We start from the raw sequence: 21,898 nt of genomic DNA, 5'->3' as shown, positions 1-21,898 counted from the left end.
CGGCTGCGGTTCCCTTGGCCTAGGCGGTGATCCTCTTCGATTTCCTCTTCTTCACCCGGATGCGACTTTCTTACCGGATTCGACACTTTACCCGGACTCGACACCTTTTCCCGGACGTGACCTCTCTTACCCGGTCGTGACCCACGGACTTGTCTCCCGAACTTGGCACTCGGTCGACGACAACGGATTTTACTCCCGATTGTGACCACCCGGACGTGACACCTTTACTCACCGGACGCGACATTCGGCCGACCTTTCTTCCCAAACAGCTGTTATGAGGACTGAGCTTCCGGTAGGCTAGGCTAGGTCAGGTCCTTTGCTCTTCTCATAACACTGTTCGGGAAGAAAGACTGTCTGAGAAAGGTAATGATCTTCACCTTAGGTAGTGAATAAATCAACTTCTCCTTTTCTCACTGTCTTGTGTTTTGTAGGAACATTTGGGAGGGAGATTCTTCTCCCTCCCCAACTTTACCACGAAGAGGACCGAGTAGACATGTGAATATTTTCCGAAGTCTCCGATGGTAAGAACTCTTTCGTGTAGTTTTCAACACATCTTATTCTCGTATCGTAATTTACTGTTTTTCTGGTTTTAGACACGCCGAAGATGTTCTTGGATCACACACACACACACACACGCACACGCATGGACATAACATCACTGTACACGAAGATATACAACGTTTAACCTTTACTCGAATTCTCGAACTCACGCACTTACGCGTCAAGCGTCTCGTTCTCTGTAATTCCACACAATGAAACAACCCGAACATTCGCTTCCCACAAATCCAACCCCTGGGTCCTCGTCCCGGGAAGTGGAAACGCCAATTTTAATGATTAAAAGACTTTAAATTGGCGGCCGAAGGGGCTCTGGTAATCACGATCTGCATGGATTAAATGGAATTTCACACATTCGCATCAATAATAGCTTTGTGTTAAATTTTTCTATTAAATTTAGTGTGGTAAGAAATTATCTGCGCACAAATCTCTCTCGTATTTTAGTATTGCTAACTCGTTAAAGATCTTCGTGTTTATCTTATATTCTGTCATACTTGCAAGCATCATGGCAGCTGGTTTTGTTCATCGAGAACTGTCTTAAACTTACCCGTTTTATCTTTTTAAAATTTACAATGGGGGCTGCCGGACTGCATGGAACGGAACTCGACACGTCAGGTACAAACCGCCCTGGGTTTTTCAACAGCCCGAATTCGATGTCAGAGCGGTAGACTGAAGTCTTAATCGCTCAAACATTCGGCCGTTACCTTGTTATGGCACTTGCACATAAATTGTTTTTGTTCGTCGGCAATGTCACATAATATATTATTTCGCCGAGAAGTTTATATTCGATGTACACCATTTCGTTTACGACGCGTTTTAGAAACTTAAGTATGACATATATTTTTTTTTTTTTTTTTTTTTTTTTTTTTTTTTTTTTTTTAACTCTTTCCGCCCTGTGGGCACTAAGAGGGCCTCTTTTAGTAGGCCCATTATGGGTTCGGCCAGGCCCACAATGGGGCGACCGGGTGGTGAGGGACGGGGCCCGACATATCCGAACGGACCACCCCCGAAAAATTCCTGGGGATTATTCGACCCGTTCGGATTCGATCCCGGGTCCCCCAGAGCGGTAGGCTGCCACCTTGACCGCTCGGCCATCCGGCCGTAGTATGACATATATTGAGGACGTTCTGTGTTTAATAATAACGAATGAAATTTGAATATTATGACGTTGATTAATGGTAATAATAAAAAGATTGTTAATAATTAAAAAATAAAGTTTTTAAAATAAATAGTTCGTTCGAATTTATTAAATTTTTATATTTTTAAATTTGTTCACGTAGTCTTTTATAATAATAGTACATATTAATTAACTAATTAATAATTATATATTTTGGACTTAAAGCTTTTAGCATTTCATTAAAAAAATTTATTTTTGTTAAAATCTTTGTATAAAATTATGCCTAAATATTAGGTAAGATAGGGAAGGGGAGGGAGGGATCAAGAAAATATTATGGTTTCTTACACAGAGGTGGGTGGGGTCTAGAATGGCCAAAATCGCCCATACGTAATTTATGGACGGCCCCTTACATGTAATATTACGAAAAAATCAGTCTCCTCTGTACTCGGCTAGAGATTGGCTCGGTTAAGCTTTTAAGTAAAATTCCGGCTCTTTCAGCAGGGTTTTATGTCCCTAATTTTCTAATCTAATAATTATTTAACTACTTCTTAAGTAGAAATAAGTCGAAACCAGTTACTTTGTACTTGAATATTTGTAGCCTTGGGAAAACAGTGGAAAGACAAATTTTTATGACAACGGATACATAAATCGTAAATTTAAGGAAAATAAATTCTAGAGCTTTTTCTCTACTTTGTGCATCTCTCTCATTCATTAAATTTAGTTGTAAAATGATGCTACCAAAGTAACAGTTAATTTTTTAACATTGTACAAGAGTTGTACACGTTTATTTTCTGTATCCCCTTATAGATGGGACATACGAAATCGTAATATCACTGGTTTAACATTGAAATCTGTAAGTAATATAAGATGGGAGAGCGGAGTAAAACTATCAAATATTTTAATGGATTTTTAAACTCCTGTCAATTATACAGATTTATCATAAAAATGTACCAGTAAATTCCTATCGGTTGGGTTAAGCTATCACGTCTTTCTTAATTGTGGATAATTAACAGAGACCGAGATTAAAACAGTTCTCTTTATTTCGCCTATTTAAGAATGCATTTTGGATTGGTCCGTATTCGCGCTCACGGCTTCAGTGTCTCCAACATAACGAACAAAAGGTTAGTTCGTTTTAATATACTTTTGTTATCCACAATGATGGATATAGTGCACAATTTGTACTTAAAGTCACGTTTCACCAGTCTCAGTCTCCCGGTTGTTTTGTAAACAATTGCACATCATAGATTGATTATGCTGAACATGTTGCAACTATAACTTACTGCTGTATTCTCAGTGCTCTCTTAGATGCCGACGTTAGGCACTGGTGACGTAACTACTCGGAAAGGTGACTTCGTCAAATGCCACTAATCGGTTCCCGGTAAATCAAATAGTTTCAGCATACCATGAGATCAAACGTGTAGCCATCTTTCTGACTCACCTTGTAGATTGAAATTTAGTAAAAGAGATTAAGTAAAAGATTTTAGTGTAGACTTAGTTAGAAGAAATAGTCACGTAGTGACGTCAAAACATTCCCTGCGGAATAGCGAGATATTTAACTAATTTTTCTACATGGTATTTAGATTTGTCACTTATTACTCTTAAATCGCTGCATCCACCATTGGCCGAGTGGATAAAACCACTGAACACAAGTAATTGGTCGTAAGTTTACGCCTCGTCAACGGTGTAGTTTTTAGGGTTTTTTTTCACGTTAGTAATACCTAAATAAGAGCTAATTTCCCATAAAAGAGCCCGGGAGCCATTCCCACATTCCTGCATAACTCTTATCCCTTTATAAATTGGCAACAAAATATTTTTCCTCCACTCTCTGGTACCGTCTTGCTGCTACAGATTTTTTTTAAGATCCCGTTCAATATCAACACCGTATTCGCCCAAATATCTTTGATGAGCTCCTGTTGCTTTCCCATTCTTCATTTTTCCACCTCCTTGCTTATATCTGGGTCACTCCTTCATTTGCCTCACTGTCCTCACATAGCACTTTTGGATTTTCCTCATTCAGCAGCTTCCTAAAATAATTCTTTCTTTTATCTTTTCTTTTTTCCTTGTAACACTTAACCATTCCCAACTTTTATCCGTTTTATTAATGTGAAATCCTTTTATGCTTAGTTCGAATCCTTCTCTGTTCTCGAATGCCATCCTGAGAACTGAACTTTCTAGAACTATTCCGTTCCGTTCTAGAACTGAACTTTCTAGAACTATTCCGTTCCGTTCTAGAACTGAACTTGAGTTTTTCTCAATACATTAAAAACCTGTAATTGTTCTTTTTTAGAACAAAAATTATTTATTAATAATAATTTATAATTATTAATTTATATCCTTTTCTTTCAAACACTCTAATTTGCACTTTTTTAAATATTTATATTTTGGCTAAATTTCAAGTAACGGTTTCCGGCGGTAAAGCTAGTAGTAGTTATTGGCGCCTTTTGTATAAATCTTGTTAGCATGTGGACTTATTTAAAAGTATGTTGCGGAGTATCGATTCTTTTCTTCTTTCACCTCATGTGAGATACAAATTAATCAGTAATGGCTACACAACTGTTGAAGACATTGCCCTTAACACCGTTGAAGAAATATGTGAAGGTAAACGTAATGTCTAGAAGCTAAAAACATGTTCTGAAATAAGCGCTTTAATTTAAACTAGATGGCACTGTTGTCGGTAATGTTGTTTACATGGCTCAATTAAAGCTCTCAAGCAATTGAAGGACAGCATTTTTTGTTCTCCTTCAATCCAACTTCTTAAGGACTTTCCATGTAATGTCATGTTCAAGATAATATTTCATAAATTTTTTTAAAAAATGCCTGAAATGCATATTGCTGTATGAAAGAGCACCTCTTGTTGAGTGTTGCTTCTGGAAAAAATTCCTACATAAGTTTTATTGAATAAAAAAATATATACTACTGGCTAAAGATGCCAAAATTTTATTAGATTAAACATTTTTTGAGACTCCTGTTCCATCATCAGATTCCCAGGACATCCAAATTGGAAAAATTCAAACAAAACATTTTTAAAGTTCCTTTGAACATTTGAGAGGAAATTTGAATATTAGAACAGTTCTATGAACAAGAATTATCCATTCAGTTCAAAACATGTAAAATTTTGGTTCCTTTAATCAGTTTAGCAATTGTTTAGTTATACTTTAGTATATTAGTCATATGACACTTCTCTACAGCTAGTGTAGATCAGTGGTTTCCAAAGTTTTCAATCTGTGGACTTACACAGAATCACAGATGATCTGCAGAAAGTCTGTTTACTTCTTATACTGTAAATACTACCTTGATATATTGGATGCCAAAATATTTTGTCTATCTAGTAATCTAATGTTAGAAATATGTGATGCAAGAAAATGTTCTTTTTTTTTTCTTGCTATAAACAGCATAGAATTGCATTTTGGAAAAATGACTAGGTCAGTCTGTCAACTGTCAGTAGTCCATAGACCCTACTTTGAGAACCACTGGCCTAGATTATCTCTGTAATCTTATTCTAGATTGTCCTTCTGCCTAACAATTCCTGCATTATACAAAGTATATATGACACTAAATTATATGCTGTTTTATAAATGTTACTGTTATAACAAATTTCTATTTTAATTAACTGTAAATGATATTTATATTTTCATATTTAAAAGATACTGGCTTGTTCAAAGAAGAAGCATTAGATGTTTTAAAGACTGTAACTGCTGACAATGAAGATTCAGGCAAAAATGTCTTGTCGTCAAATACTGCATTTCAGTTACTGCAACAGGAATCTTTATATTTGACAACAACTTGTCATAAGCTAGATGATATATTAGGAGGAGGCATTCCATTAATGAAAGTAGTAGAAATTTGTGGTTCTCCGGGAATTGGAAAAACGCAAATGAGGTAGTGTATAGCTACATATTTATAGATATTTCAAATTAATTTTCTTCAGATCACTTTGTTCATAGTTTACAGTTATGCATCAATTCGCAGTTACCAAAGCAATATGGAGGATTAGAAGGAGAAGCAATGTTAATTGATACAGAAGGTAGTTTTGTTGTTGAACGTCTTATTGATATTGCATCAGCAGCTATTGATTTCTTAAGTTTGCAAGATCCTAGTAAGAATTTTCTGAGTTATTTTTAACTAATTATTGTAAATAAAGTATTCAATAATATGTATTTTACCATATTCAGAAATAGAGAATATAAGTATGGATAATATGTTGAAAAATGTTCATGTTCATCAATGTAAAGATTATTCAGAACTTTTGGCTGTGATAACCCTTTTACCTGAATTCTTACAGGAACATTCTAAGGTAATAATTTTGTTTTTTCAAATAAAAACTGAAAATTGGAGTATGTATAATACCAAACATGATATATGTTAATAATCAAATAATTCTTATCGGAATACAATATGGTTAATTATTAACATGTTAAGCAATTCAGACTAAGATGGGCAGTTAAGTCACTGTCTCAAGTAATCGACCTGTATGGTTGTCTTCTAAATTAATTTGAAAGAAAACATTGGATGAAAGTTCAGATAGCATAGCTGGTAATGCATCTGCATGATAAGCAGGAGTTGCAGGTTCAAATCCTGCTCCAGGTCAATCTTTCAAAATATTCTAAATTAAATTTCTTTCCAGTGATTAAATTAAACTTAAGATGGTGGCTTAACCATTTACCTCCACTCCAAATTTCTTAGTATTTTAATAATTAATTAGCCATATTATAGCCTGGTAAGTTATTATAAGGCTAATTTTATGGCAACTATCATTTTATTAATAAATTTAATTGATTCCATTTTTTTTTTTCTAAGATACGTCTGATTGTTATTGATAGCATTTCTTTCCATTTTCGTTATGGCTTTGATAAAAACTACAGTTTGAGGACCAGATTATTATGTGGGATGGCACAATCTTTGATAAAATTAGCATCTGAGTATAATATTGCAGTAAGTTGATTTAGTATTGTTTTAAATTCTGTGTTGATGGGATCAGATATACAGTATATGATTGTGAAATTGTTATGAGAATGTGTGATAACACATAATGCTGAAATTCTTATGGCTGTTTATGTTTTAGAAATAGAAATTCAGGCTGTTTCTCACTTAAATATTACTAAATAAATTAATATTCCAGTGAAATTCAGTTTTTTGGATTAACTGAGCTTATAAACAATCTCCATGAATGACATTAAAAGATAGAAACATTCCACATCCACTTGAAAACTGTTCAACTAGTTTTCAAGTGGATTTGAAGATAGGAAATTCTAAAATATTTAACAGTTTTAAGATATTTCTTGCCTCCTTTATGAGTGTAAGATTAACTTTTTAAAGTTTTTTGGGTGTTAAGAGCTCAGAAAAGTTAATACAATAATATTCCAATTAAATATATATAATTCTAATATTTTTGACATTAAAAAATGCTTCAGGATATACCAGGGGTGGGCAAGCGAGAGTTCAGTGGGAGCCGAAATGTAGGTTTTGCAAAATGCATGGGAGCCACAGTTCTGTACTGTCTTGGCGGATAGTATGGTAAGGCACACAATTTTATTATATAATATAAATATAATATAAAACAAATATTGAATTTTTTTAATAAACATATTTTCACAAAATCATAAAAATAAAATTGTAAAAATAAAAATAATAAACAGAAATTAACACTTTTAGCAAGAGCTGCATGTAACTCAGAAAGAGCCGTATGTAGCTCTCGGAACCGCATTTGCCCATGTCTGCTATATACAAATAGAACAAAATTCATATACAAGAACTATAATTCAAATATAAGCACATTTACATTTTTTACATTTTGTAAACATGAAAATACAAGAATTTGCAAGAAGATAATTTAAAAATAAAATGTTTTATGATTTATTAAATTTTATGAAAAATAAACAAGGCAGAAAACTGTATATACATTGTATTAATTTTTAAGTAATATTGGCCAAATGGATGAGACACTTAAGGCATCAGCACCACTCTGGGAATATGAGATTGAATTCAGGCAGTTGAAAAACCTGGATATATTGAGCCTCATTCTTCTCTGTCTGGCCTAGTAGAACCCACAATATGCCCAAATAAAGGAACTTAGGGTAATTCTCTGTTTAGTAACTACTAGTTTAAACATTTGAAAAAACAAGACAACAATAATAGATAGATAAATTTTATTATTTAATGATCAAAATTTATTTTCTAAGCATTAAGTATATATTTCCTTTAATTTTTTTTCTTGTTCAAAATAAGTAGCAGAAACGTTTAATTGCCATAATTTCCTGTGGCTAACTTGCAGGTTGTATGTTTTAAACACTGTTTGAAAGCAGGTACAGGTAGTGTAATGATATCTCTTGATCTTAAATTGCAATTACAAGCTGATTTAACAGCTTTTCCTTTGTCCTAAACATACCAAGAACATTTTTAAAAATGTAAAAAATCTTTTCTATGCCACAGATTTATTCATCTACCATTGTAATTTTTTCCAAAACCACCTATAGTTTCATTAGTTCTCACCCATTTATTTTCTGTATGTCAATTTATTCTTTGATATTGTTACAAACTCCTACTTGAATCTGTATCTCAAAAATTGATAAAGCCTGTCCTCTATATAATAACTTAAAGAAACCAATTTTATGGTCAGACCATGACCAAGTATCCTGTTTAGAAACAATTGTCAATTTTATCAGATGTTGGTTCACTTCAGAAATAAGATCCAAGCCATCAATTCTTGAACTTAGGTATTTGAAATTGTAGCATCTGTATACAACTTTCTAAATAAAATTAGTAACAACTTCATTTTGTAGCTTATTTGCATCTGGCAGAGCAACCATTCCTATTAAGTGTTGCCTTCTGATTTGTCTCAATCTCAAATGTTCAGTATACTATAAATGTTATTGATATACTGCAATTAACTTTCTGAGTTTTTATTTTGTTTGAGATAGCTTCTAAACTGCCAGAAGTGTTTAGAGATGCTCTTTATGTGCACAAAATTATGGTAATTAAAAAAAATTCCACTGTCTCAGCAATTTAATTGTAGAATAATAAATTTATAGAAATTTCTGTATATTTATTATTCATTTCTGTATATTTTAAAAATGAGAATGCACAATCTCTTAAAATTTGGCATATAAGTTAAGTAAAAATTAGTCTGTGAATTATGCAGAATAAAGTCAAACTTGGTTAATTCAATTTTTTGGATAATTGGAATTTTATAGATTCCCTTAGAGTTTCCTATTACATGTAATGTTAAAACTATCTGTTTAATTCAATTTTTTTTCTAATTTTTGGATAATTTAATGTTGGAGTAGCCTTATATTTCAAAAATTACCAGAGTTTTCCTATTGCAGAATATCTGTTTTCTTGGAATTCTTGCCTTCTCTGCAGCCATCCTTTCTCCTTTTGTGTCCTACAGTAGTTTGTGGTTTACTGATAAGCTATATAAAATACAGTGGAAGCAGGGTGAGAAGGAGATAGAAAGCAGTAGGTGATCCACAGTTGTTAAACGCTTACTGTGTTTGAAATTCTAGAAAGTCTAACCCACGACCGAACTCCTAGTGTTCAGGGAATGGAACCGCTTGGCTACTGGTGAGCTTCAAGAAAGACTTAGATGACTAGTGGACTGTTTTAAAAATGACTTGTAGCATTGGATAAATTATTTTACAGTGCTAAAGGGAAAGTTTCATAACGTTCTTCAGTTGAATTGCATTAAAATTGCATATTTTCCACTTAATATGACTTCCATTGTGCAACCAATGAATCAACATGTCATTCAGAATATCAAACATTTGTATTGTCAACAAGTGGTTTGGAAAATCTCAGAAAACATAATTACAATACACAAAAAAAATTGATCACTTTGATATCAAAGGCAGCTCGAATGATAAGCAAAGCTTGGAAATGAATCACATCACAGACAATCATAAGTTGTTTTTGTAAAGCAGGCTTTAGTCGTAATCAAGAAAGTGACTCTTAAATCATTCAAGAAGAACTTGTAGTGATGCCAATTCCAGAACAGTTGGTTAATGTAGCAACTGATATCACTTATGATTCCTACATAAATGTTGAAGTTACAATTTGTGAATAACTTATGCATACAGAAATTGTTGAAGAGGTGAGAATAAAGTTATAGAATCTTTTGATGAAGATGATGAAAATGAACCTATTTATGCAAAACACTTCCCTATACCAACAACTGCAGAAGCTGTGGACATATTAGATAAAGAAAATGGTTTGTAAAAGCTCAAACTAATATTTATTAATTATCTTCCATTCTCTGGATAGACCTGAAGATTTTGTGTATTGTGTAGAAACAGGCAAAAAGAAACAAAAGTTAGATTTCTCAAATAAGAAAACAATTACAATATTGTATTTCTTGCTGTTTGTTTTTTTGCAATCATAGAATGATTAAACATCAACAATAATAATTCATACTGAGAGCAAATTGCTGGTGAAAGCGAAAAACAGTGATTAACATGTCATGTGATGTCATTTCTGGCAAATTCTATTTAGTGAATCACTCAGAAGTTCAGAACTATCAAATTTTTCAGCTACCAAAAAAATTTTTGGTGCCATTTGTTGTCAAGTGTTTCTAGTGGTTTTTAAGATGGTTACAAAATCATCACACAATGAAATAGACTTCAAATTAGCATGATATTCTTGCAATTAGTACATTTTAAACATTTCTCTCACTCAGCATCATTTTCTTTTTAACATATCTTTAATTTTTATAACAAATATGCAACAGTGGTTAAAAACAGAATGTTGGAAGTATTTTGTTTTTACTGACAATGCTTTTTTTGCTTGTAAATGATTGCTCAAAATTTGAAAATCACTTTTCACTCAGTGTTAAGCTTAACAAGAAAATGTGACAACCAAAGTACACTGATAAAATTTGAATTAATCAATTTCATTATTTTGCATTCCTTTTGAACTTCAAATTAACCAAGTTTGACTGTATTTTATATTAGGTCAATATCTTGTATATTTGAAATATACATGCAATAAAACTGAAAACTCTTACATATTTCAAGACTATATACACATTTAAAATACATGCAAAAATACACTTGGATCCTATAAATTAACACATTCCATACTGTAATATATTAATAAGACATTGTGATATTTTTCTATTAAAAATGGATTTACTAAAACAATATAATTTAGTTCAGTAAAGTTTTCAGTTTACACAATATTTCTGTTCCCATCAAAACATAATTATATCATATATTAGCACATTTACTACGAACTGCCTACTAATTTTTTTATTATGTTACAGGTTGTTGTTACTAATCAAATGACAACTAAAATCATTGGCCCAAATAAATCTCACCTGATTCCTTCTCTAGGGGAGAGCTGGGGTCACATGTGTACTATTCGCATTATACTCTATTGGAAAGAAAATAAACGTTGGGCTGTATTATTGAAATCACCTTGGAGAGAAGAAGCCATCGTTCAATTTCAAATAACTGTAAGCATTACTTTCTTATTATTAATACAAAAACTAATATTAAGTAATATTTTGATATAATTTGCATTTAGACTGCAGGAATAAGAGATACAGAAAATTCAGTGCCAACAAAGAGAGAACTTTCATCTCCAGATACAGCCAATCAATTAAAAAAGTCAAAAATATAATAATTAAATTCAAAAAGAACATTTCATAAATTTTATTTTTTATCAAAAATACTTATTAACATATTCAAATACAAAACTTAATGACAATTGCATCTCCTTTACCATTTTGTTTACATAATTTATTTCAGATATAAAGATTCATGATAACATTACTTATTACAGAATTTCTAAAATGGAATGATATTTTAACTGTTAACAATATATCAAAAGTTAAATTTATATAAAAGAAAACCCTTTGGATTTTTTAAGGCATGAAGAACTTTGAAATTTGTGCATTTTTTTTTCTTGCCTGTGTCAGTGTTAAATATTAGCAAATGTATCTTCAACACATCTTCTGCAGAAGTTTTTTTTTTTTAATTTTGTTAAAACCTAAGCATTTTTATAATGTTCAACTCCATACGTCTGCTGAATATCTTCTCTGTGATTCCATCTTTTTAACGAATGCTTCTGCCTCGGCTTTCGATTTCTTTCCTTCTTCTTGTATGATGTCTACCAGGATGTTATGTACATCACGAGCCATGTTTCGGGCATCACTATAATATAAAAGACAATTTTAAATTCAGAAACTCTTATAAGCAACTCCCAAAATGTATATATGCATACTATAACCAGTTATCTATAACAAGAAAACTTTAATTAAAGTTTTTGTCATAAGTTTTGTATTATCTCACACATATATAGAATTTATTTTTCAACCATATGAAATACAGGATGCTCAACTGATATCCCTGATAAAATTTACATTATATTTAAAAAGAAAAGGGTATGAGACCAATCCCCAATGTATACACAAACTGAAGAAAAGCATTTATGCTATTGACATCAGCAGTTTATGTAAGGTCAGTAAACCAGTGGTGGCTTGTGATAAGCACCCCAAAGTAAATAAGACATCATGCATGTAACCTGGGGTAAGCCTGTAATGTGTTCCATCAAGTAGAAATTGTATCATGAATTGCCTTTCCCATACTTTTTTTTTTTTTTTTTGGTTTAAAGAAAGTTTTTGAGTAATGGCCAATATGGTTTCATGTCCCAACATTCTGCAGAGGATGCCCTTGTTAAATTGTATGATACTCTACAGCAGGAGTCACCAAACTTTTTTCACGCAGCCATTTAACTGAGAAAATGACAAATAGTCACATAACCATTTTGTTCAATATAGTACAGTGAGTACACAAAAATATTTATTAGTGACGACAACATTTATTTACTAATACGCAAACATGATTGCTGCAGAAAGCTTGTAATCTCTTTTCCTGGAAACAAAAAACACTGTTATCCAGAGTTGCAAAAAGTTGCCAAATTTTTTATTTCACTGATTTTCCCTAAAAATTATATTACTGTCAAATGCAAAAATCAGATTGGACCACTTCTGGCATTTTTACTTACTATGTAGAAAAAATAAAAGTAAGTGTGATATTTTCATATAAATAATTACATTTTACCTCATTTGTGGCACAGGGTGGTGGTAGGCCATAGTTTGGTAACTTCTGCTCTACAGCAAGGAAGGAAGAAAGGAAGAAATTGATATCTCTTAATATTTCTAGATATCAAAGGGGCATTTGACAATGTGTGATGGTTCTCAATTTTAAAACTTATGTTATGGTACTTTGGTATCTCTGATATTTTCTACTTGCTCAAGGATTTGTTAAAAAATCCTGGTCCCTAAATAAAGGCTGTTCTCAAATTCAGTATCTGGACTCCTACTCTGGAACAGTAATTATATCACTGTTTGTTTGTTTAGTGATATAGCTGGATTTTATAACTAAAATAATTGTTGATGATTTTCCAAATGTCCTTAAAACCCTGACATTTTTAGTCTTCACTCAGACACATGGCAACACTTGGAATAGACAGAGCTGTATAGGTGGGATAGCTAAGTCATATATTTCTACCCCATTGTGATCTGACAGTCGTATCTACAGTTTTTTTTATCATAGGCTGTAACATAGGGTATGCCTGTATTTTGTAATTTTAATCACTCTACATGATTAAAAATGATTTTATTTGGGCAGTTTCTTGCCACATGCCTTTCTTCAATGGTACTATTTAACAGTGAACTGTCATGTCATGGTATAACGAAATGCTTGATACAGTGCTGTCTTTTCTGCAGGAATTAGTTACTGGGTCAGAGTGGAGGTGCAGAATACTCCATGACTTGTACATGTTAATTTGAACCTTAGACAAAATATGAAAAAAAAATTGAATTTTTAAAGACATTGTATGTATGAAGAGTTTGGGTGTAAAAAATGGTAAACGCCATAAAGAAAATTTAGATGTCTTAAGTAGTTTTCTGCTTTATTGGAATAAAATGCAGATAATTAACAGTAATGTATTTCAATTTAAATATATAAACTTAACAGAAAAATTCCGTAGAGAAAATGGAATATCAACTTTCATTATGGTACTTATCGTCTTTTACACCCTAACACTTCATATATTACACATTGCATTCTTATAAGTTATTTTACGTTTTATAACTGACAACACACAAAAACTTATTTTATTGTATGTATCCCTAACAAGTTTTAACACTTATTATTATACCTCAAAGTTGGTGCAGATGGTGTTTTATACTCATGGACTATATTCTGAATTTTTTAAATTTTAGAATTATAGTTATATATCTAATTGATTTTATAAGTAGATAACTGATCCCATTACATAATTTTTTAAATTGAAAAATGAGTTAGTCAAAGTAAAATTAACAGACTGTATATATGAAATAATAGTTTTCTCAGCATTTCCATATTAGACAGCCAACTTTTTAAAATTATTACCTGAAGTTTATTCTATTTACAAAAGCTTTCAAATTAAATGATAAATAGAAATGCAAATTTAAATTTTCAACAATCAATTAAAGGTAAAAACTTTGATTATCCTCCCACTTAATTTGGAATACTGATTCAAATAAAATTATATATATATGAATAGTAAGAGGCTAGTTTAATTTATTCAAAATATATTACAGAGAAAGGGCACATTTTCTGGTAAAGCAAGCTAGATGAGGATTTAAGGTTGTCATTAATCAACCATAGGTGATTTACATGGAAGATATCAAAATATCACAAAGCACTCAGCAAAATATACATATGCATACACTTAACACCTTATTCCTTACATGGAAGTTTCAATCATGTCTGTTATCTGTATCTGTTTTGATGTCCTATCATATTAGAATTACCAACAATAAAATTTAATTTCTGTCCATATATTATTATTGTGATATTATCTCCAAGAACAATTCTATAAAATGGTTTTTTTTCCCACCAGCTCAATAAAGTTTTTGTTACAAGCTGTCATGACTTTTTAATAGTTGTTTTCTATTGGCTATTTTTAATGAAGTTGCAAAATGGGTTGTTGCTAGGCAATGGTGTATAAAAATTGTTTTGCTGGATAAAATTGTACAGTGAAAACTGGCTATTATGTTTTGCTACTAAAAAAAAAACATTTTACTTAATCATCCACTGGACAATTGAGGATTTACAGTAGCCCTTTTTTGCTTCAAACAGGTTTGCTTATCTAGCTGTATTGAATTTGCACTTCCTTTACTAGGAAGTGCACCTAGTTACACTGCTTTTTTATTGCTATTAAATAGAAAAGTGAGGTGCTTATTCCTGATATATTGAAAATTAAATTTCATTAACTCATGCTGTTACTTTTGATTGGTTTAATGTTACTAGAAATAAACAGAACTTTTTGTTTTTCATAAAACCAATTTATTTGTATAAACATAAAATTAGAAATTGAAGGTAAAATTCTCAATCCAATATTACAAGTATAACTTCGAATATATACATACCCACAAACATACAAATGGCCATTCTTTTCACCTATGATGTTCCAAATTTCTTCCTTATTTTCTCGAAGAAGGTGGGTGACGTATACCTTCTGCGGTTGGTCACGTGAAAATGCAAGATAAAGTTTTGTTAATGTTCCATCATTTTTATAATTTATTAATTCTTCTTCATATAGAAAATCTTCTGACTTTTTTCTGCATCCAAAATATAAAATCGTTTCTCCTACTGGTTTACCTAAAAATATTTTCTGATGTTAAATATTGTCAGTTAACAATTTGAATTGTGTGTCAAAAATTGTCAAACCTTCTTTTTTTGCCTGACTTCTTTCTTGGATAAATCCACGGAATGGTGCTAAACCAGTACCAGGTCCAATCATAATAATAGGAACTTTAGGATTAGAGGGAAGACGAAACTGAGACCGTCTTACATAAATAGGTACTTTTTCTACCAAGCCATTATCTACGACTTTAGTTTTCAACCATCGAGTCGCAACTCCTCTGTTCTGACGTCCAGTTGGCGTAGTATATTCTACAAGTACAGCGGTAATGTGTATTGAATTGGAATGGACCTAGAAATGAAGATGACAACATTATTATTGAACATAAAATGTTTACTGGAAATGTGAAAAGCAACTTACTTTTGGTGAAGAAGAAATAGAATAGTATCGAGCCTGTAATCGTGGAAGCAATTCTAACACATGATCTAGAGGAGGACGAACGGAAGGCATGTCTTCCAAAATATGAATTATACTTCTGCAGTTTTTAACTACCCAGTCTAAGTATAATGTCTGGAAAAATTTAAATAATTAAACATTAACAAATGAATATTTAATAAAATATTTAAAATACATATTATTGCTACCAAAAAATATTAAATCTAAATATTTTCAAATATAAAATTAATTTTTTTTATGTATAATAATATACACTCATCCAAATTCCAGACAGAAAAGAAATGTTCAACAAATGTGAATTCTTCTTGAAATCTAATGTGTTAAATGAGTTTTAATTCCATTTGGGATCATAAATCTATTATATACTGCTATTTTGACTATTATTAAATAAACTATCCACAGCCATATTCAATTTAATAGTATCAATGCTCTATACCCAAGTTATCTGAAATTTTGTTTCTTAATCTTTATCTCATCATGAGATATTAAACAAAATAGACAACAACATACACAAATGCACATACCCACAGAATTTTTTTTTTCTTTTTTTTAACCAAAGAATCAAGAATTGGATTTAGGAGTTAACCAATTACCATTCACTTTGGATACCACTGACATACTTAAAAGCAAATTATGGCCCCCATGAATAGATTTGACATATTACTTACTAAAAGTAGGCCCACTTATATGTATGGAATTACAAAATATTTGTGGCCCACCTATTTATGACTTACTTCGGTGATGACCAAATTGAGTAGATAAAAATGTTTGTTTATTGGTTAACTTTTAACTCTTGATTGTGAATACAAAAACATCAGTAAATAAAATAAATATCCAATTTTCATTTCTGTTGATCTCTGACAATAATGGAGCCAACAGATATGGCTAAAATTACTATTTTCAATTATGTTTGAATTTATTATTTATTTAGCAAATCTGAAGGGTATAAGATACAAAATATGAGTTACTACCTTTCCTTGTTCTGACGATGATCCCATAAGTTTCAACTTTTTCTTTTCCTCTTCGTCACTAGCATAATCTGCAATTTCTTTTAGGACGTGAGTACGTGGGATACTTGTTATGTCCACATAATGGAGAAGAGCTGTTCGATAAGAACATGGGCAAGGGAATGGATGCTTCTTACTGCTATCCTCTGAAATGATAATTCTATTAAACTAAATGGAATAAAAAATGTAAGCATAAAAATTAAACTATATTTTATATAAAACTACAAAAATTTCTGATTAATAGCAAAAAAATATTAATTTAGACTGACTGCAGGAAAATCTCATGAATATATTACATTATCTTGAAGTTTTTTTTAACACATTGTGCCCCCTCTCCATGTCATTGTGACAGGGATAGTAGGGCATTACTTTTCTGAGAATTCTACAATTGGGTCATAACTTCTTGTATAAAATGGAAAACTACAAAGAACTACCTCTCAGTACAAATTTGGCATAAGTTACTTCCATATTAGGATGCTTCAAAACAATGTTACATTCTAACCAAAGACAGTATTAACAAATCAGTTGGAATTAGTAAGAATATACTATACTTAAATATATTTGAAGATTATATAGGGATGAAAAATACACATTTTTATTTTGTGAAAATTCTTTTATTTCAAATTACAAACCTTTATTATTGTATTTTATTGACTTATAAATATTGAAATTACCTGTTCTTAGATTAGCAGAAACATCAAAGAGTGTTGTAAAATTTAAGAATATTGATATTTTTCGAATTCATTATAACAGTAATCAATTAACTTAATGATATATTTTTTTATATAAAATAATTTTAGTAAGCTTATTTGTAAATTATACTTGAAAATTTCAATCCATACAAATGTAAAAATATTTTAGAAATTAACTTACCATCTAAATTTTTTAAAGTAATAATTGTATTCAGATCTACATTTAACAGATTTCCAAGTTTTTCTACCAAGGATGGATCATTAGTTGGATAAACTGCAACATGGTCACCTGCATCATACCTATAATAATAATCATATATTTTGAAATTTATTTTGTTTTAAAGAATGACAATAAGTAATCATCATTGTTTGACTTTATTACCTGAATTTTCCATCACCTATATCAAGTTCAATATGCATACATGATCTGTCTCCTTTATACAATTCTCTGTTCACAGTTACAGTAGACAAATAAGGATTTTTAGCATCAAATGGCCTGCAAAATATACATGGAAAGAAATCAATTAAAAATTAAACTAAGTTTGTATGGGTTTTTTGTGTAACTTCTGCTTGTAATATTAAGTTGAAAAATCGTTAATTTACACAATAATTGGCAATTTGGTTGGTTAACTATCAGGTTTTGTAATATAAGATTTAAATAGAATAAAATTCATGTTCTGAACCTGATGTTGGCAACTTAAGTAGCCATAAATATTAAATTGATTTAATGTCTAGTTACTAAAATTCCGAGTTAACATATACCATATTTCATCATCATAAAATCTTTCTTTACCCCATTTTTACTTGTCCAAAACAGAGATGCATCTTTATTGGTTATGAGTATTTAATTCAAACAGTCTTTGAGACATTATGATGCAGCATTAAAATAAATAATCATTGATAGCTTGTTTCCATGCTTTTCTGTACATACAAATACCATGAAATGGGTAACATTTGTTAAGTAACAAATTAAAGAAATAATACAAACTTAATAAAATTGATTACTTAAAAATTTCCCCATCTAAAAAATCTTACTACAAGTTTGAAATTGAATTCTGTGTCTTAGAATTGAAAAAATTACAGAGGAAATTCAATTATCTGAAATGTTAAAGAAAAGTAGTGCTATGCATACTGCAGAGACCAAACTCCATGTAACTGGAAATCACTACATTCACTGTCAACTGTAGTGCCTCAAAACTAGATCATATACAGGGTCTTTCAACAAGAGGTGTCATTTTAAATCAACAGAAAAAAACATTTTTGTGAAAAGTGATATTTTTATTTTAATCCAAAGTACAAACTCTGAGGTTAGTAATGGAACACAATGTCTGCCTTGGTTCTTCTTACAAACAGTCATTCTTTTGATAAAATTTTTCATCACGTTTTCACATAATAGCGGTTGTATTTCGCCAATAGCAGCTGTAATATTGTCTTTTGAGTGCTTGAATCATTGCTGGAGCATTGGCATAGACTTTATCTTTAACATAGCCCCAAAGAAAAAAGTCTAATGGTGTTAAATTGCACGATCTCGGTGACCAATTGAAGTCTCCATTTCGAGAAATCACACGTTCAGGGAATTTTTCACGCAATAGAGCCATTGTTTCACAAGCTGTGGGGCAGGTGGCACTGTCCTGCTGAAAATAAACGTCATCCGCATCCATAGCATCAATTTTAGGCCAAAAAAGCTGGTCAACATCATTCAGTAACACAATCGATTCACTGTAATGGTGGAACCAGCAGTATTTTCAAAAAAGTATGGCCCAATTACACCGCCTGCCCAAAAACTCACTTGTGGTGGAGAGGTTGTTTGACTATTTCTCGTGTTTTCGTACATAGATAGATGAAAATGAGCCTCATCACTCAGAATAATTTTGTTTAAAAAATCATGATCTTGTTCGTGCATTTCCAGCACCCAATCAGCGAATGTACGACATTTTGCATGACCTACTGGCTTCAATTCTTGTGTCAACTGCAACTTATAAGCATATAGGCCAAGATATTTATGCAAAATGCAGTGCAAACTGGTTTGTGACTGTCTCAAAATGAACAAACCTTGATTTTCAGCCACACATTCAGCTACAGCAGCAATATTTGCAGCGACCTGGCTAGACGAGCACAAATTGGAGTCTTCACATCACTAACTTGTCCAAGATGTTCAAATTTATTGATTAAACTCGCTATAGATGTGTGAGAAGGCGCTTGACCAAAAGCAGTACAAACTTTACAAACCGTCTCTGCAATATTTTCACCATTTTTGTAGTGAATTTTCACTATTTCATTGCATTGTGCAAGTGTATATCGATCCATATCTGAAAACCTAGTTTTTAATTGTCAAATGTTACCACAATAACAGTTGTATGTTGACAGTTGAAAAATGGCATGAAATTTAAAATAATACCTCTTGTTGAAAGACCCGTTACTTATGTTAGATTTTGTGTAAATTAATTTAACATTATCTGTAAGTATTGTAATGCAACTATTGTAAATAAATATAGTAATTGCTTTACAGAAATCTTAAATGCATCCAGATTCCTCTTTCATCAGGCCAAATCCTATCTTGTTGGCTCCTATGAAAGTTTGTAAATTTAAACTGAGCCACTATCTTTCACTGGAACTGAAATGGGATTTGGCTCTATGGAAGAGCTGAGGACTATGGCATTGAATAGCCCACTACCAATTACCTATACTCTCATGCACCTGTAGTTAGCTAATATGTAGCAGAAGCAAAATATAGTCTGGAGCAATGTTTATCTATATTTTTGTATAGTAACTAAGAATTATAGTACACAGTTCATAATAGTACTGTATGTTTATCTAGCAAGACTCATCTTCTAATCAAGTTTGAATGTATATTTTTTTTGTTTAGAATACAAAGTACAGTAGAGCATCGATTATCCAACTCAATTGGAGACTGGAGTTGGTCAGATAACCGAAAAGTATGAAAAAATACATTAATATATTATACTAATAATATATTAGTATATCCCATGTAATTAGTATATTAGTATATTGCTATTAACTTACTTCACGTTGCATTATCATTGATGTTAAGCCTAACAATTTTTAAAAAAAAAATAATAATCGTCACTATTGTATCATTAAAAATTATTTCTTTATTTTGCACAAAATAAATACTGGCCTCCCTATCATGGTCGAGCCAGTGTTACTGGCTAAAACACGCAAAAATAATATTAAAGTAGCCAAGACATAGCTAAATATTGTAGCACCACATCACTAGCCGACAAAAACGCGGTCAGTTAACTGATGTGACGGTTGATCGGGGATCAGATAATCGATGCTCTACTGTACTTCAAATATGACTTATGTACATAATATCCCTTTATTATCTTATTGTTTTATACAGACATTTTAAATACTTACGGTTTTTGAATATTGAATGATCCCAACCTAGTAATTTCACCATGAAAGATTTTCTCTTTAGGCAAATCATCATGAACAATAAGTTCATACTGTCTTAGAGTAGTATCATCACCAGTTTTTTCAATATGGAAGTATTCACAAACTCCTGTCCAGAATTTTTCTTTCCAAGTAATGAAATCTTCTTCAATACTGAAATAATATTTTTTAATTAAAATTAATTAAAAATGTACACCTTTTAATTTACTCATATTATAATTATATAGCTATTTACTTGGCATCATCGTCACCCAGTCCTAGATCAACCACTCTGGTGGCTCCCAATTCTTCAAATCTGCGATCGACATAAATTCCCATGGAATTGTAATGTTCGTAAGTTTTGTTACCAAGTCCAAATACCTATTTAGAAATTTAATTTAGACAATGATCTTCACAGTAAAAATTCAATTAGTCAGTATAATTTAAATATTAACCGCATAACGAATGCCCGATAAATCTGCATCTCCAGTTTGTAACCATTGATAAAATTCTTGGGCATTATCTGTAGGATCTCCTTCTCCATAAGTTGCCATACAAAATATAGCAAGAGAATTTTCAATATCTGACAATTTTGTTAAGTCTTCCTGTAAAATATAAAAATATAAAATTATTAGAAGTAAAATAAATTAAACTGGATGAAACAGTCTGAAAATAAGAACATAGTTAATTATTTTCATGTTTTTGGAAAGTTGTAAAATTACATCTCGGATGCACAGAAATATTTAGAATTCTACTTTGTTATAGAGAAATTTATTGAATGTATATTAATTAATTATGACAATGTATTGCTTTAAGATGATTTCAAATTAATTGACAATATGATGATAAATTTTTCCAATTTTTAACATCCTAATATTTATTAGAATATACAAACTTTTATTAATTTAAAGAGACTTAAAGATGGTTAAAGCAAAAATTTTTAAAATTCTTTTATGCAGAAAACATCTGCAAATAAAACCTTTCTGCTATGTATATACATAATATATATAATCCACTTATTTGATTGCTTTGGGACTTGCTTATACTGA

At 31.2% G+C, this 21,898-nt stretch overlaps 2 protein-coding genes across 2 annotated transcripts in view; one reads left to right on the top strand and one right to left on the bottom strand.

Annotated features, from left to right (window-relative positions):
• Positions 1-4,118: 4,118 nt before the first annotated feature.
• LOC136989885 (DNA repair protein RAD51 homolog 3-like) lies at positions 4,119-11,314 on the top strand. The gene is made up of 7 exons (XM_067288179.1): positions 4,119-4,270; positions 5,317-5,551; positions 5,617-5,768; positions 5,845-5,966; positions 6,470-6,604; positions 10,926-11,117; positions 11,189-11,314. The coding sequence occupies exons 1-7, from the start codon at positions 4,153-4,155 to the stop codon at positions 11,282-11,284; spliced, it is 1,050 nt and encodes a 349-aa protein (XP_067144280.1). The 5' UTR covers positions 4,119-4,152; the 3' UTR covers positions 11,285-11,314.
• The window catches only part of Cpr (Cytochrome P450 reductase), a 39,311-nt gene continuing 28,714 nt past the window's right edge, over positions 11,302-21,898 (bottom strand). Inside the window, exons 5-14 of the mRNA XM_067288162.1 lie at positions 21,305-21,454; positions 21,106-21,230; positions 20,835-21,023; positions 17,836-17,949; positions 17,635-17,753; positions 16,726-16,907; positions 15,719-15,868; positions 15,385-15,649; positions 15,084-15,315; positions 11,302-11,817 (exon numbers count right to left, since the gene is read on the bottom strand). Of these exons, the coding sequence (XP_067144263.1) occupies positions 11,673-11,817; positions 15,084-15,315; positions 15,385-15,649; positions 15,719-15,868; positions 16,726-16,907; positions 17,635-17,753; positions 17,836-17,949; positions 20,835-21,023; positions 21,106-21,230; positions 21,305-21,454 (1,671 nt within the window). The 3' untranslated portion in view covers positions 11,302-11,672. The remainder of the gene's footprint in view (positions 11,818-15,083; positions 15,316-15,384; positions 15,650-15,718; positions 15,869-16,725; positions 16,908-17,634; positions 17,754-17,835; positions 17,950-20,834; positions 21,024-21,105; positions 21,231-21,304; positions 21,455-21,898) is intronic.

This window comes from Centruroides vittatus, unplaced genomic scaffold (assembly GCF_030686945.1).
Source record: "Centruroides vittatus isolate TY-2023 unplaced genomic scaffold, ASM3068694v2 scaffold_769, whole genome shotgun sequence".
NCBI classification, from domain to species: Eukaryota; Metazoa; Arthropoda; class Arachnida; order Scorpiones; family Buthidae; genus Centruroides; species Centruroides vittatus.
This window is presented reverse-complemented; position numbering and strand designations above follow the sequence as displayed.

What these genes read in the sequence shown, in the direction of transcription:
- LOC136989885 (XM_067288179.1), top strand. Translation starts at nt 4,153, where the DNA reads ATGTTGCGGAGTATCGATTCTTTTCTTCTTTCACCTCATGTGAGATAC. An exon ending in ATTGGAAAAACGCAAATGAG is followed by an intron (nt 5,552 to 5,616) that starts GTAGTGTATAGC and finishes CTTTGTTCATAG; the next exon opens with TTTACAGTTATGCATCAATT. An exon ending in TCGTTCAATTTCAAATAACT is followed by an intron (nt 11,118 to 11,188) that starts GTAAGCATTACT and finishes ATTTGCATTTAG; the next exon opens with ACTGCAGGAATAAGAGATAC.